Here is an 18,246-nt window from a genome sequence, read left to right on the forward strand (position 1 = left end):
TTCAAGCGATAAAAAAAGTGAATATTTATTTATCTCAATATTTATTGGATACCAGCAGACTAAAATTCTCAGATTCAAGCAAGATTTATGTCTTGCAAATAAACCCTACTTATTCTAAATAGGATATAAAATGTACAATGGTATTTTGTAAGAATGACAAATTTGTATATTATGGGAAATAAATTCCCATTGAATGTAATGCAAAAATATCTTTTTGGAAAATATATGCAACTTTTTGAAAAATTGTCGACAGCATTTTTATGCCAACAAAAATTCTAAATTTAGAAATACTGATACATTCACCATGGAAACCAATGCAATGCTATGTTAATATTCTTATGTTTAGTCACTTTCTCAATTTGTGTTTATATGGAATTGATCCATATTATTAAATATATAGGAAAATGGATTTAAATTAGATCCAAACCTCCTTATCACTGAACGGAAAAAATATCACAATAAAAACATCCTTGAGTGATAATGCTATTGGAAACAGTTTGTCGGTTACTAGAGTTAATATCTTCACGATGTAAGTCAAGCACTGGAACACAGCTTGTGTATTTTGGATGAAAACTGAGCCCATAATTATTCATGATGGGCAAGATTATGCAAATGATTTACACCAAATATGGCAAACCATGCTGATCCAAATATGGTATACAGATCCAAATATAGTGACTGTATTCATGCAGTCTTACAGACATGTTTCATATTCCGACGATAGATTTACCACATGGACATCTGTTTTACCATTTCCATTTCGAGTTACCATCGTTTTACATCCATTTGGCATTAATTCTTCATGTTCATGAGGTGATTTCTCTTGCTGAAGAAAGAAAACATACAAATTCTATATCTGTAAAAGTTTCTCATAGGAATTGTTTGATTTTCATTGAATAAATGATGATACTATTGGCTAACTATGAGTCACAATATTATGAGGTTCAAATGTGGACAGGTGTCACACACATGTAGTCGAACACCCTCGTTAGTAGCTCTAGATTTATTGTATTTATTATTATTATACATCTGTTATCGTAACGTAAAGTTACAGCGTGCCATAATTTTGCGGTATTTTGCAGGGGATTTTCATCCTACCATATTGGAAAATGCAAATTCCAACTATGGAATGATTACGCGCGTAAGTGTCCTCTAATAATAAAAACAAACATGGCTGCCACCAGGGTTTTGACCTGACTCCACACAAAGAAGTTCGCTGATTCTGTTCTAAACTTTTTGGATTTCTGAATTCCCATGATGTATCCTATCAGGCATACTTTGAGGTATCCTCATAATAACTTCATATTATTTAACTAAATAAAAACGAAAATGTGCTGCCATACAGTTACACATTTTAAATAGATAATTCTATTTACAAGATATTGTAATGGCTCAAGCAAATATTTCAAATTTATCACATTGCTGTCGACTGTGTAGTGCATGTCTGTTTGTTCTCCAAAATTAAAGCGGGGGAGTCTTCACCTCCGCATGCGTCAGATGGCCATAGCGTATCATTGTTTACAAACAAGCGTCTACCCATAAGCCTTTGCATATTTAGCGTGTGTTGTTATCATCATTTAGGACTCAATTTCTGCACGTAGACAGGTGATGACCCTCTCGCTTTAATGCTTTGTATGTAAACAACTTAACTAACTAAGGTTTCATAAATTAGTATTTCCAGTAACACATCATGTTGTCTTGTTTGTGTCTGACTTAAAATTGTGATTATTTTTTGGGTAAAATCACATGAGGATTGTATGAATCATACCAAGGCACACACTGGGGAGGGGCTGGACATTGTAAATTTGCAGCTTAAAAATATGTACAAAATGATAAATTGTAAATATTTATATACACATTTCTTTTTTGATGTGTACCCCACATTTTGTGCATCTTTCAAAACATTTCCAACTTGTTGACTGTACAGGCAAACCTAAACTCTGAAAGTAGTCCAAACCAAACCATGTCAGGCACATGTACTGATATGAAATTTATGAAAAGCATATCACAGAGTGAAGTCACACCTCGGTGAGAACGTCTAAGTGTATGATAAATGGGTTTGTACAATTGTCAATTAGTGGTGTAATACCTATAACTCACCTCTTGGTACTGTTCTTTTTTTAAACCGCAATTAAGTATATTTTTCCAGCTTGCAGGAAGACAACAACAACACTTTTCAACACAAGGACTGATTAGATTTGCATCCAATTCCGCTGGATTTTGTGCACCTAAGGAACAAAAACATTATGCATTGACTATTTTAAGAAGGTTTGAACTGGAATAAAAAATATATATCATTTTGGTCTCGTTCTCATTATTATAAAATGTGTGTTTTTTTCAATGGAAAATGACATTTTGCACTGACGTCTATACAAAAATTACTTTTAAGCTCCATTGTCGACTTTGTTGAGCGAAGCTTATCATATGAGTGTTTGTCCGTCAGTGTCCATGTCAACTTTTTAGCTCCGCTGTTGACTTTGCCGAGCGGAGCTTATCATATGAGTGATTGTCTGTCTGTCGTTGTCGTCCGTGTCAATGTTTTACTTTTTCGACTTCTTCTTGAAAATTACAAGCTTGAATGCTTTGATACTTGGTGTATATGGGTAGACCTCTCTTAGATTTGTTCATTTCATGATGATATCTTCAATTCTCTAATTTTTATGAATATTTTTGTCTTTTTTGATAAAAAGTGATATTTTCAAATCCTTGTTAAAAACCGCAAGTCTGATTGTATATACACCAAGTAACGACAACAGACACCGGGTGACAACGCTGGACAGCAGAGCTAAAAATACATCTCATATCACACATCAATCATTCGATATCTTAACATTGTCTGTCCAATTCTATAAAAGTGAACTATTTTTTACTTACCAGTAATAAAGCTGACAACAAGTCCAACGATGACGACAATGAGCCAGGATAGTACACCGTAGTATATATAGGACAAGGAATATAAATCTGCAATAGGGGGACTGACAATAAAAAACATTTTATTAATATAATTTGAATAAAAGAGAAATATGATTGTCAAAATTAAGTTTCTGCAGGAAATGTTTTAAATATAAAGAATGCAAACAAATTCTTACTACGAGTCTTGAGTTGTTGTTGTTGTCACGGATTCGTTAAAATAACTAGACACCCAATCGGTTGTGTTGGTATCCGTGGTAACTGTAGTGAGGTTCAAACATCCGGCTGTAGAGAATGGTAGTCTAGGTCTTCCAGGTGGATACATGAATGCACCAATCCCAACCCAGAATGAGATAATTAAACCTGTTAATAGCCCAACAATAGCACCCTGGATTGAAGATAATAATAACAATTATTATACATCTGTCACCGTAACGCCATAATTTTGCTGTATTTTACAGGGTATTTTCATCCTACCATATTAGGAAATGATTATGCATGCAAGCGTCCTCTAATAATAAAAACAAACATGGCTGCCACCAGGGTTTGACCGTACTCCACACAAAGAAGTTCACTGATTCTGTTCTAAACTTTTTGGATTTTAACATTCCCATGATGTATCCTTGGAAGACTACTCTGATCGCATCGACCTCCGCTGTGCATCAAACAATACTCTCGCTGTACTGTCTTTGTGAATACTTTGTAATAACCTCATATTACTGTAAATGTTCACTGGTAGCATAATGGTTGCTATATCAGACTCCAGCATCCAACGAAAAAATGGAGAGTGTTTTTAAAAAAGTAGTAGTTACTAATAAAATAGCATCAAATAAAATTGTTCACTGCCAATAACAACAGACTTCAATATTGAAATCAAACAACAAGTCATTGTCGTCATATGTCAAATTGTGTTCGATCAAGTCGTTCCATCCACTACGGGTGCTTCTAGAATTCTGACTGATGCCATTGTTATGGTGGCCGTCCAACTGGATGACCTGAACCAGTTGATGAACAAGTAAGATTAACCTGGGGTTGATTTATCCAAGTAAGATTAACCCGGGGTTGATTTATCCAAGTAAGATTAACCCGGGGTTGATTTATCCAAGTAAGATTAACCTGGGGTTGATTTATCCAAGTAAGATTAACCTGGGGTTGATTTATCCAAGTAAGATTAACCTGGGGTTGATTTATCCAAGTAAGATTAACCCGGGGTTGATTTATCCAAGTAAGATTAACCTGGGGTTGATTTATTCAAGTAAGATTAACCTGGGGTTGATTTATCCAAGTAAGATTAACCTGAGGTTGATTTATCCAAGTAAGATTAACCTGAGGTTGATTTATCCAAGTAAGAATAATCTGGGGTTGATTTATCCAAGTAAGAATAACCTGGGGTTGATTAATCCAAGTAAGATTAACCCGGGGTTGATTTATCCAAGTAAGATTAACCCGGGGTTGATTTATCCAAGTAAGATTAACCCGGGGTTGATTTATCCAAGTAAGATTAACCTGGGGTTGATTTATCCAAGTAAGATTAACCTGGGGTTGATTTATCCAAGTAAGATTAACCTGGGGTTGATTTATCCAAGTAAGATTAACCCGGGGTTGATTTATCCAAGTAAGATTAACCCGGGGTTGATTTATCCAAGTAAGATTAACCTGGGGTTGATTTATCCAAGTAAGATTAACCTGGGGTTGATTTATCCAAGTAAGATTAACCTGGGGTTGATTTATCCAAGTAAGATTAATCTGGGGTTGATTTATCCAAGTAAGATTAACCTGGGGTTGATTTATCCAAGTAAGATTAACCTGGGGTTGATTTATCCAAGTAAGATTAACCTGGGGTTGATTTATCCAAGTAAGATTAACCTGGGGTTGATTTATCCAAGTAAGATTAACCAGGGGTTGATTTATCCAAATAAGATTAACCTGGGGTTGATTTATCCAAGTAAGATTAACCTGGGGTTGATTTATCCAAGTAAGATTAACCTGGGGTTGATTTATCCAAGTAAGATTAACCTGGGGTTGATTTATCCAAGTAAGATTAACCTGGGGTTGATTTATCCAAGTAAGATTAACCTGGGGTTGATTTATCCAAGTAAGATCAATCTGGGGTTGATTTATTCAAGTAAGATTAATCTGGGGTTGATTTATCCAAGTAAGATCAATCTGGGGTTGATTTATCCAAGCAAACTCGATATACTAAGATTGACCTGTCATAATCTCAGTAATAACCATACAATGATTATACTGTAAAATGACTAATTTTCACTGGGTTTAAATTTCGCTGATTTACCATTTCAGGCATATTCAGTGGGTTTTAAATTCACGGTTTTATCATTTAGATAATGTGTTCTATGCTCAATTTTACATATTCACTGGGTTTTAATTTAGTGCATTTCCCAGTCAGCGAAATAACAAAATTAAAAATCAGTGAATAATTAAGCCTTTTACAGTATATGAATATTGAGAAATAATTTGAGTCAATAGCATTTTTATGATTTTTTTTTTTTGATTTTCTTTGTTACTTTTAAATCGAAATGTCTTCAGATTGAAAGAATATAACAAAATTATATGTGGGTTTCTTTTGTGAAAGGTGATAACTTTGACAAAATGTTACAGAACTATTTTGAAGAAGTTACTTACCATGTAGTTGGCCCAAGGAAAGAATATTGCAAGTGAGAACAGTCCCAGTAATGGTCCACCAATCATACCAAATATACTAAGTGCAGCCTAGTCATATGATAATAACCAATTAAACTGAGCGTTACAAAGTGAACATATATTATGTTAACTGGACTCTCATTGGAAGAAGTCTCAGACACTGTATTTGCTATTTAATTTTGCAGTCAGAGGCGGGCCATTAGAAACTCAGGATGTAACAAGGTGATTGCACTTAAATTTTTTCAGTGATGAATTCACTGTAATTTTTTTTAATTCCTGTGTAATATTTTTTTCCCTGAAGAATGAATGGCATGCACAATTTGTTGTTTCTTTTATTGATCTTTGCATTTTTTTTTTTTTTTTTTGCCATGGCCCACTCCTTAAGACATATAATACATTTCAAAATTGTCTAACCTGTAATACACTGCCCATGACTGACGAGACAAACGCCATTATTATACTTAATATACCATAGGATAAAGCTGGATAGAAAAATTAAAAGACCAGAAAATAGATATTCATTATTTTTGTCAGTCATAACATCAAAAATAAAAAAACAAGTAATTATTCATTTTTAATTAAAACACATGACATATTGTAAATAGAAAAGCAGATTTTCTGAAACAAAACTTGACATTTACCAAGTATCTTGGTCACATTAGTGTATGTTTTTCCATCTATATTCGGCCATATTTGGAGTATGATGTCTTCACCTGTAACAGCGGCCAATGAATTCAATCCAGATGATACTGTGCTGTCAACAAAAAAAAGATTAAATTTCAATTACAAATGTAGGGTTGAAAAAAAAGTTAAAGATGTATATAAAAGTTACTAAGAATGCTACTATACCAACCTACATATCATCTGAAAACTTAGATATAGGTAAATACTATAATACATGTGACGTATCAATGATTATTTTTATGAATTTCGAGGCTGATTTTGTTATTATGCTTTTTGGACTATTCTGACTATTGAAAACACCATTTTTTGTGACTTGCACAGGATGTTCGTAACGCTGAAGGCTAGATAGTCATGTCTTGATTATTTTTCATCTGGCTTTGTTTCTAGTTACGACCCAATTAACTACACACATACTATTGACAACAAGCTGCTGGTAGTTATTTGGTCATAACTAAAAAAACGAAGAATGAAATTTACATTGACGTCTGACTTAGTTAGCATCAGACACCAAACACCACCATCTTTGGATGCAAACAACTTGTAAGATTCTTGCCTACCAGTCACTCATGCTTAGAAAGTATAAAAGTGCAACATCCTATAGGGGTTTATTATTTGTGTTGAGTCAATAAACAGTCACTTACCTGAGTGCAGCACTGAACAAACAGGCTACAAACACACCTGCTAAGCCTGGCAAAAAACCCAGGATATCAATCACAAAATATGGCATCAACTGAAAATAAAATGACCAATATTTGATTCATAACATATTCATAAGGATATATATATAAAAGCAAATAATATACATTTTTCATTAAACAGAGAATGTTATAATTTCAATGATGGTGGTCATCGCGCCATGCCCTGTTTTATATGGGACTGACATAGAAACAGACAACACATGTGGTGAATTGTATATATTAGAAATATCTTTCACAGGTAGATTGCCAATAATAGTTTTATTCATTCTAATTCACATAAGACTGTAATAAATCAGAATTACAACACAAAATAAACTCACTAAAAATTCAATAAAATGTTGCTAAAATACAAATACTTAAATTCCAGTTCATGCAGTACAAGCATTTCCGTTATATCATCACATAACGGCGCCTCAGTATAACATACAAGTCAAAAGTCAGATCTCGCTTGTAAAACTCAGTTTCAAAACTCACTACATTAGGCAAATGTGATGCTAAATATATATCACATAGTTCTAAACAAATTGTGTTACATCGGAGTTTAAAAAATATTTAAAAGTATTTGATGTTCAACAATATACTAGTAAACGACATCTCGTGTTCTAATATATACTACTACGGCCGCTACTTCAAAGTTCATGAACTGGTTCAGAATAAATGGAAATATGAAGTGAACTAGTTCAGAATAAATGGAAATATGAAGTGAACTGGTTCAGAATATATGGAAATATGAAGTGAACTGGTTCAGAATAAATGGAAATATGAAGTGAACTGGTTCAGAATAAATGGAAATATGAAGTCAACTGGTTCATAATAAATGGAAATATGAAGTCAACTGGTTCAGAATAAATGGAAATATGAAGTCAACTGGTTCAGAATAAATGGAAATATGAAGTCAACTGAATTCAGAATCAAGCCTAAATTGGCACCGTATGATGTAAAAACATGAATATTCACTTATGCATACCTCTATTCTGGGGTCAGATTAAAATAACTTCAGAAAACTTGCATCAAACTATGTGTAAAATACTTTTGTTTGTTAATTTGGAATTCAAACATACTCTGCGAGACAACCACCATCCATTAAATGAGATAACATCCAGATATAATAAAAAAACCAAATCCATATTGACTACTCACATACAGTATAGTCACTTAATCACAGCATTTTCACCTGTCCACATTATGTTTTTATAGTCACAGGATATATTCACCTGTTCAAATTGTTTTTATCAAGTCATACATATAACCCCGATCACATATATTCACCTAATCACTTGTATTTCCCTGCTCATAGGATTTATTTACCAAGCAAATTATATTCATCTTCTCACATATTCATTTTATATTCACCAGATAAATGTATCTGATCACCTGATATATTTTCCTGGTCACATGATGTATTTATCTGATCACCTGATGTATTTATCTGATCACCTGATGTATTTTCCTGGTCACATGATGTATTTATCTGATCAGCTGATATATTTTCCTGGTCACATGATGTATTTATCTGATCACCTGATATATTTTTCTGGTCACATGATGTATTTATCTGATCACTTGATATACTTTACTAGTCACATGATTTGTATAACTGATCACATGATATACTCACCTGGTCTGGTGCACTGACATATCCCGCTGACAGTGGATCACAGTCTACATAGTAAGCATACATAGCAAGACCACTGCATGCAGATAATGATAACACCAACCAAAGCCCAGGTATGTTTAAATAAATGGCACTGGGAAAAAATTCAAAATTTGTTTTCGGTTCAGAGCCTTCTAATTAATTTCTTTAAAACATAATGACAAACTGAGGAGAAAATTACACAAAATGGCACTGCGCACAGATTTTGAACAAATTATATAAAGAAAGAGTAGGCAGATATTAAAGTGGGGGGGTCGTCACCTGCGCATGCGCGAGAATTCAGTCCCAAGCGACGATTACTACATAGGCTAAAAACGCAAAGGCTCATGGGTAGACACTTGTTTGTAAACAATAACACGCTATGGCCATCTGACGCATGTGCAGGTGACAACTCCCCCACTTTAATATAGGATACTTACATTTTAGCATCTTTTATGGTCCTACATGTGAAGTAACGTTGGACCTGAGCTTGATTACATCCATATATTCCAACCCATGTAAAGATTCCACCAAAGCATACAGACCACACAGTATGCCGTACAGTCGGGTCTGGATCAAAACTATAAATCAATCATATGTAGCGTATTCACTCTATTAGAATCACATCGTTCAAGTATTTACTCTATTAGAGATGCATCTTAAATAGAAATGCATATAAACCCCATTTGCTATTGTTGTAAAGGGCGACAGTCATCGTGCCGCGTCCTGTTCGATATGGAACACTCATAGCGGCGTATGGAACACTCATAGCGGCGTATACAAAACATGTAAAATACATTGTTCATTTACATGAAAATCGAACATGTGCTGCGTGACGACCACCACACTTTAATAATTGAAATAATAATAGAAACACCTCGAGTTATTTAAGTATTAAAGTGCACACTAATAGAGCAAATACAGTATGGCTTTATATTTGTTATGGAACTGACTATTGCTGATAACATTAAAGTTAAATGCATTAAATTTAAACCCAGTGATTATGCAAATTGTCTTCACAAACCAGTGAAATTTCAACATACCAGAAAACATAAGATTTTAAAATTTAGATACTGTAAGGGGGTAATTATTCACTGGGTTTTAATTTAGCTTATTTCGCTGACTGGAAAATGCGCTAAATTAAAACCCAGTGAATATGTAAAATTTAGCATAGAACACATTATCTAAAGGACGAAACCGTGAATTTAAAACCCACTGAATATGCCTGAAATAGTAAATCAGTGAAATTTAAACCCAGTGAAAATTAGTCATTTTACAGTATTAAGTAAAAATACCTTTTCAACATTAAACAACTGTGTTCTCCACAGCTACATGCTAGATATGAGATCAAAAATAAATGTGTTTGTCAAAATTTTCTGAATGTTTCAAAATTCATAGTGGCAATACTCATTATTATTCTCTTACTTAAAGAACTCAATTCTCTTGCCCTCCTCGCAAATATCCATGATGTTAGACCATCCACCAAGAAGAATAGAAGCCTGGATGATGACAGCTAAAAAACCTGAGAACATAACCAGTAATTGGAATGTGTCTGTCCAAAGAACGGCTTTCATACCACCCTGTTTGGAAAAATCATACGTCATATCTTAAAATATCAAACAAAATTATGTGTTTGCATAATATACATAATAAATTACTTTATTTTAATTTGGAATTTTTTTTTTCTTATTTTCACATAGTAATGCATCAGTGGAAATATCTTTTTCTTATATTTTATATTCAACTCATCAAAAATCAGTGAAAATATACAGCCAAATTAATTTCCCCTCAAATAAGGTATTTTACAGTATTTATACAGTATGCTATTCAACTAGTCAGAATGTTCCAGTACTGAAATTTATATTCATTAAATACCATGATAAAGTCAAACAACAATGATGAAGTCAAATCTCATGAATTGTCATCAGTTTTTTATATCATAAATGCCCCCAACCCCTTATATGGATCATGTGACAAAAAAACCCTTACTAAATTTTGCTGTGCTGAGAAAAGAACACAAAGACATATATATACTCAAAAGTCAATTTTTATAACAGGAACTTGAGGAAAAAATTGTCATTGACTTTTGGGATACATAATCTTTTGAGTCAGATGATGTATACTAGCAGTTCAGTTCTGAGTATAGAGCTCGCCTGCCATAATTTGAATAAGTGATTCTCAAAAAGTTTATGCATTGTGTAATAACTGTCCTAGGAATTTTATAGCAGATTTCATTTGAAAATTAGTGGACGGTCACCATTTCCCATAATTAAATATATGCAGAATATAATAATTTCCCCCTATATATATTTATAGACTGTTCTTTACAGTAAATACTTTAGACATCAATGTCACAGTGCTCAACTTCGAAAAAAAATACAATCTAATAATGAGACCAAGCAACGACTAGAATCAAAATTGTGACACAAATAACACTTACTATTGTTGTATAAAAAGTACAAACAATGCCGCACGCAAGGATTGACCCCCATAAACTGAAACCAGTCACTGAAATTAAATCGACATTAGAAGAATTCTGATAAACAATATAATAGATTTGCGATAATATTAGATTTGTACTGGTGACCAGGCATATCTACAGGTCCAGATGGATGGATGGATGCATGCACGCACACACGCACGGACACAAAGACACACAAGGGTCAAAACATAAGTCCATCAGACTGTGTCTGAACAGGGACTAATAACATTAGATTTGTACTGGTGACCAATACTACACCATTATTGGATGTGTACTGGTGAACAAAGATGTAACAATATTAAATTTGTATTGGTGACCTATGATGTACCAATATTAGATTTGAATTGGTTACCAATACTGAACCAATATTAGAATTGTATTGGTGACCAATACTGAACAATATTAGAATTGTATTGGTGACCAATACTGAACAATATTAAATTTGTATTGGTGACCAATGATGTACCAATATTAGATTTGAATTGGTTACCAATACTGAACAATATTAGAATTGTATTGGTGACCAATACTGAACAATATTAGAATTGAATTGGTGACCAATACTGAACAATATTAGATTTGTATTGGTGACCAATACTGAACCAATATTATATTTGTATTGGTGACCAATACTGAACAATATAAGATTTGTATTGGTGACCAATACTGAACCAATATTATATTTGTATTGGTGACCAATACTGAACAATATTAGATTTGCATTGGTGACCAATACTGAACAATATTAGATTTGTATTGGTGACCAATGATGTACCAATATTAGATTTGTATTGGTGACCAATGATGTACCAATATTAGATTTGTATTGGTGACCAATGATGTACCAATATTAGATTTGAATTGGTGACCAATACTGCACCAATATTAGATTTGTATTGGTGACCAATACTGAACAATATTAGATTTGTATTGGTGACCAACACTGAACCAATATTAGAATTGTATTGGTGACCAATACTGAACAATATTAGATTTATATTGGTGACCAATACTGAACCAATATTAGATTTATATTGGTGACCAATACTGAACCAATATTAGATTTGTATTGGTGACCAATACTGAACCAATATTAGATTTGTATTGGTAACCAATACTGAACCAATATCAGATTTGTATTGGTGACCAATACTGAACCAATATTAGATTTGTATTGGTGACCAATACTGAACCAATATAAGATTTGTATTGGTGACCAATACTGAACAATATTAGAATTGTATTGGTGACCAATACTGAACAATATTAGATTTGTATTGGTGACCAATACTGAACAATATTAGATTTGTATTGGTGACCAATACTGAACAATATTAGAATTGTATTGGTGACCAATACTGAACAATATTAGATTTGTATTGGTGACCAATACTGAACAATATTAGATTTGTATTGGTGACCAATACTGAACATTATTAGATTTGTATTGGTGACCAATACTGAACCAATATTAGAATTGTATTGTGACCAATACTGAACAATATTAGATTTGTATTGTGACCAATGATGTACCAATATTAGAATTGTATTGGTGACCAATACTGAACCAATATTAGATTTGTATTGATGACCAATACTGAACCAATATTAGATTTGTATTGGTGACCAATACTGAACAATATTAGATTTGTATTGGTGACCAATACTGAACATTATTAGATTTGTATTGGTGACCAATACTGAACCAATATTAGAATTGTATTGTGACCAATACTGAACAATATTAGATTTGTATTGGTGACCAATACTGAACCAATATTAGATTTGTATTGGTGACCAATACTGAACAATATTAGATTTGTATTGGTGACCAATACTGCACCAATATTAGATTTGTATTGGTGACCAATACTGAACAATATTAGATTTGTATTGGTGACCAATACTGAACATTATTAGATTTGTATTGGTGACCAATACTGAACCAATATTAGAATTGTATTGTGACCAATACTGAACAATATTAGAATTGTATTGTGACCAATGATGTACCAATATTAGAATTGTATTGGTGACCAATACTGAACCAATATTAGATTTGTATTGGTGACCAATACTGAACAATATTAGATTTGTATTGGTGACCAATACTGAACATTATTAGATTTGTATTGGTGACCAATACTGAACCAATATTAGAATTGTATTGTGACCAATACTGAACAATATTAGATTTGTATTGGTGACCAATACTGAACCAATATTAGATTTGTATTGGTGACCAATACTGAACAATATTAGATTTGTATTGGTGACCAATACTGAACACAATATTAGATTCCTATTGGTGACCAATACCGAACAATATTAGATTTGTATTGGTGGCCAATACTGAACCAATATTAGATTTGTATTGGTGACCAATACTGAACCAATAGTAGATTTGTATTGGTGACCAATACTGAACCAATATTAGATTTTTATTGGTGACCAACACTGAACCAATATTAGATTTGAATTGGTGAACAATACAGCACCAATATTAGATTTTTATTGGTGACCAATGATGTACCAATATTAGATTTTTATTGGTGACCAATGATGTACCAATATTAGAATTGTATTGGTGACCAATACTGAACAATATTAGATTTGTATTGGTGACCAATACTTGAACCAATATTAGATTTGTATTGGTGACCAATACTGAACAATATTAGATTTTTATTGGTGACCAATGATGTACCAATATTAGATTTATATTGGTTACCAATACTGCACCAATATTAGATTTGTATTGGTGACCAATACTGAACCAATATTAGATTTGTATTGGTGACCAATACTGCACTAATATTAGATTTGTATTGGTGACCAATACTGCACTAATATTAGATTTGTATTGGTGACCAATACTGAACCAATATTAGAATTGTATTGGTGACCAACACTGAACAATATTAGATTTGTATTGGTGACCAATACTGAACCAATATTAGAATTGTATTGGTGACCAATACTGAACCAATATTAGATTTGTATTGGTGACCAACACTGAACCAATATTAGAATTGTATTGGTGACCAATACTGAACCAATATTAGATTTGTATTGGTGACCAATGATGTACCAATATTAGATTTGTATTGTTGACCAATACTGAACAATATTAGATTTGTATTGGTGACCAATACTGAACATTATTAGATTTGTATTGGTGACCAATACTGAACCAATATTAGAATTGTATTGTGACCAATAGTGAACAATATTAGATTTATATTGGTGACCAATACTGAACCAATATTAGATTTGTATTGGTGACCAATACTGAACCAATATTAGATTTGTATTGGTAACCAATACTGAACCAATATCAGATTTGTATTGGTGACCAATACTGAACCAATATTAGATTTGTATTGGTGACCAATACTGAACCAATATAAGATTTGTATTGGTGACCAATACTGAACAATATTAGAATTGTATTGGTGACCAATACTGAACAATATTAGAATTGTATTGGTGACCAATACTGAACAATATTAGATTTGTATTGGTGACCAATACTGAACCAATATTAGATTTGTATTGGTGACCAATACTGAACAATATTAGATTTGTATTGGTGACCAATACTGAACATTATTAGATTTGTATTGGTGACCAATACTGAACCAATATTAGAATTGTATTGTGACCAATACTGAACAATATTAGATTTGTATTGGTGACCAATACTGAACCAATATTAGATTTGTATTGGTGACCAATACTGAACAATATTAGATTTGTATTGGTGACCAATACTGAACCAATATAAGATTTGTATTGGTGACAATACTGAACCAATATAAGATTTGTATTGGTGACCAATACTGAACAATATTAGATATGTATTGGTGACCAATACAGAACAATATTAGATTTGTATTGGTGACCAATACTGCACTAATATTAGATTTGTATTGGTGACCAATACTGAACCAAAATTAGATTTGTATTGGTGACCAATACTGAACCAAAATTAGATTTGTATTGGTGACCAATACTGAACCAATATTAGATTTGTATTGGTGACCAATACTGAACAATATTAGATTTGTATTGGTGACCAATACTGAACATTATTAGATTTGTATTGGTGACCAATACTGAACCAATATTAGAATTGTATTGTGACCAATACTGAACAATATTAGATTTGTATTGGTGACCAATACTGAACCAATATTAGATTTGTATTGGTGACCAATACTGAACCAAAATTAGATTTGTATTGGTGACCAATACTGAACCAATATTAGATTTGTATTGGTGACCAATACTGAACAATATTAGATTTGTATTGGTGACCAATACTGAACATTATTAGATTTGTATTGGTGACCAATACTGAACCAATATTAGAATTGTATTGTGACCAATACTGAACAATATTAGATTTGTATTGGTGACCAATACTGAACAATATTAGAATTGTATTGGTGACCAATACTGAACAATATTAGATTTGTATTGGTGACCAATACTGAACCAATATTAGATTTGTATTGGTGACCAATACTGAACACAATATTAGATTCCTATTGGTGACCAATACCGAACAATATTAGATTTGTATTGGTGGCCAATACTGAACCAATATTAGATTTGTATTGGTGACCAATACTGAACCAATAGTAGATTTGTATTGGTGACCAATACTGAACCAATATTAGATTTTTATTGGTGACCAACACTGAACCAATATTAGATTTGAATTGGTGAACAATACAGCACCAATATTAGATTTTTATTGGTGACCAATGATGTACCAATATTAGATTTTTATTGGTGACCAATGATGTACCAATATTAGAATTGTATTGGTGACCAATACTGAACAATATTAGATTTGTATTGGTGACCAATACTTGAACCAATATTAGATTTGTATTGGTGACCAATACTGAACAATATTAGATTTTTATTGGTGACCAATGATGTACCAATATTAGATTTATATTGGTTACCAATACTGCACCAATATTAGATTTGTATTGGTGACCAATACTGAACCAATATTAGATTTGTATTGGTGACCAATACTGCACTAATATTAGATTTGTATTGGTGACCAATACTGCACTAATATTGAATTTGTATTGGTGACCAATACTGAACCAATATTAGAATTGTATTGGTGACCAACACTGAACAATATTAGATTTGTATTGGTGACCAATACTGAACCAATATTAGAATTGTATTGGTGACCAATACTGAACCAATATTAGATTTGTATTGGTGACCAACACTGAACCAATATTAGATTTGTATTGGTGACCAATACTGAACAATATTAGATTTGTATTGGTGACCAATGATGTACCAATATTAGATTTGTATTGTTGACCAATACTGAACAATATTAGATTTGTATTGGTGACCAATACTGAACATTATTAGATTTGTATTGGTGACCAATACTGAACCAATATTAGAATTGTATTGTGACCAATACTGAACAATATTAGATTTGTATTGGTGACCAATACTGAACAATATTAGAATTGTATTGGTGACCAATACTGAACAATATTAGATTTGTATTGGTGACCAATACTGAACCAATATTAGATTTGTATTGGTGACCAATACTGAACACAATATTAGATTCCTATTGGTGACCAATACCGAACAATATTAGATTTGTATTGGTGGCCAATACTGAACCAATATTAGATTTGTATTGGTGACCAATACTGAACCAATAGTAGATTTGTATTGGTGACCAATACTGAACCAATATTAGATTTTTATTGGTGACCAACACTGAACCAATATTAGATTTGAATTGGTGAACAATACAGCACCAATATTAGATTTTTATTGGTGACCAATGATGTACCAATATTAGATTTTTATTGGTGACCAATGATGTACCAATATTAGAATTGTATTGGTGACCAATACTGAACCAATATTAGAATTGTATTGGTGACCAATACTGAACCAATATTAGATTTGTATTGGTGACCAATACTGCACTAATATTAGATTTGTATTGGTGACCAATACTGAACCAATATTAGAATTGTATTGGTGACCAACACTGAACAATATTAGATTTGTATTGGTGACCAATACTGAACCAATATTAGAATTGTATTGGTGACCAATACTGAACAATATTAGATTTTTATTGGTGACCAATGATGTACCAATATTAGATTTATATTGGTTACCAATACTGCACCAATATTAGATTTGTATTGGTGACCAATACTGAACCAATATTAGATTTGTATTGGTGACCAATACTGCACTAATATTAGATTTGTATTGGTGACCAATACTGAACCAATATTAGAATTGTATTGGTGACCAACACTGAACAATATTAGATTTGTATTGGTGACCAATACTGAACCAATATTAGAATTGTATTGGTGACCAACACTGAACAATATTAGATTTGTATTGGTGACCAATAATGAACCAATATTAGATTTGTATTGGTGACCAATACTGAACCAATATTAGAATTGTATTGGTGACCAACACTGAACCAATATTAGATTTGTATTGGTGACCAATACTGAACAATATTAGATTTGTATTGGTGACCAATGATGTACCAATATTAGATTTGTATTGTTGACCAATACTGAACAATATTAGATTTGTATTGGTGACCAATGATGTACCAATATTAGATTTGAATTGGTGAACAATACTGCACCAATATTGGATTTGTATCGGTGAACATTACTGCACTAATATTAGATTTGTATTGGTAACCAATGATGTACCAATATTGGATTTGTATTGGTGAGCAATACTGCACTAATATTAGATTTGTCTTGGTGACCAATGATGTACCAATATTGGATTTGTATTAGTGAACAATACTGCACTAATATTAGATTTGTATTGGTGACCAATGATGTACCAATATTATATTTGTATTGGTGACCAATACTGCACCAATATTAGATTTGTATTGGTGACCAATACTGAACCAATATTAGATTTATATTGGTGACCAATACTGCACTAATATTAGATTTGTGTTGGTGACCAATGATGTACCAATATTGGATTTGTATTAGTGAACAATACTGCACCAATATTAGATTTGTATTGGTGACCAATACTGAACCAATATTAGATTTGTATTGATGACCAATACTGCACTAATATTAGATTTGTATTGGTGACCAATACTG

The 18,246-nt window shown here is 32.4% G+C and overlaps 1 protein-coding gene across 1 annotated transcript in view; it reads right to left on the reverse strand.

Annotated features, from left to right (window-relative positions):
• Positions 1–18,246, reverse strand: part of LOC100313639 (iodide transporter-like protein) — a 44,307-nt gene continuing 26,061 nt past the window's right edge. Inside the window, 12 exon segments of the mRNA NM_001168100.1 lie at positions 1–826; positions 2,101–2,228; positions 2,875–2,975; positions 3,090–3,298; positions 5,554–5,640; positions 5,986–6,053; positions 6,213–6,325; positions 6,897–6,985; positions 8,572–8,701; positions 9,027–9,167; positions 10,012–10,166; positions 11,027–11,094. Coding sequence (NP_001161572.1) covers positions 695–826; positions 2,101–2,228; positions 2,875–2,975; positions 3,090–3,298; positions 5,554–5,640; positions 5,986–6,053; positions 6,213–6,325; positions 6,897–6,985; positions 8,572–8,701; positions 9,027–9,167; positions 10,012–10,166; positions 11,027–11,094 — 1,421 coding nt within the window. The 3' untranslated portion in view covers positions 1–694.

Source organism: Saccoglossus kowalevskii, chromosome 14 (genome assembly GCF_978046115.1).
Source record: "Saccoglossus kowalevskii chromosome 14, keSacKowa6.1, whole genome shotgun sequence".
NCBI lineage: Eukaryota > Metazoa > Hemichordata > Enteropneusta > Harrimaniidae > Saccoglossus > Saccoglossus kowalevskii.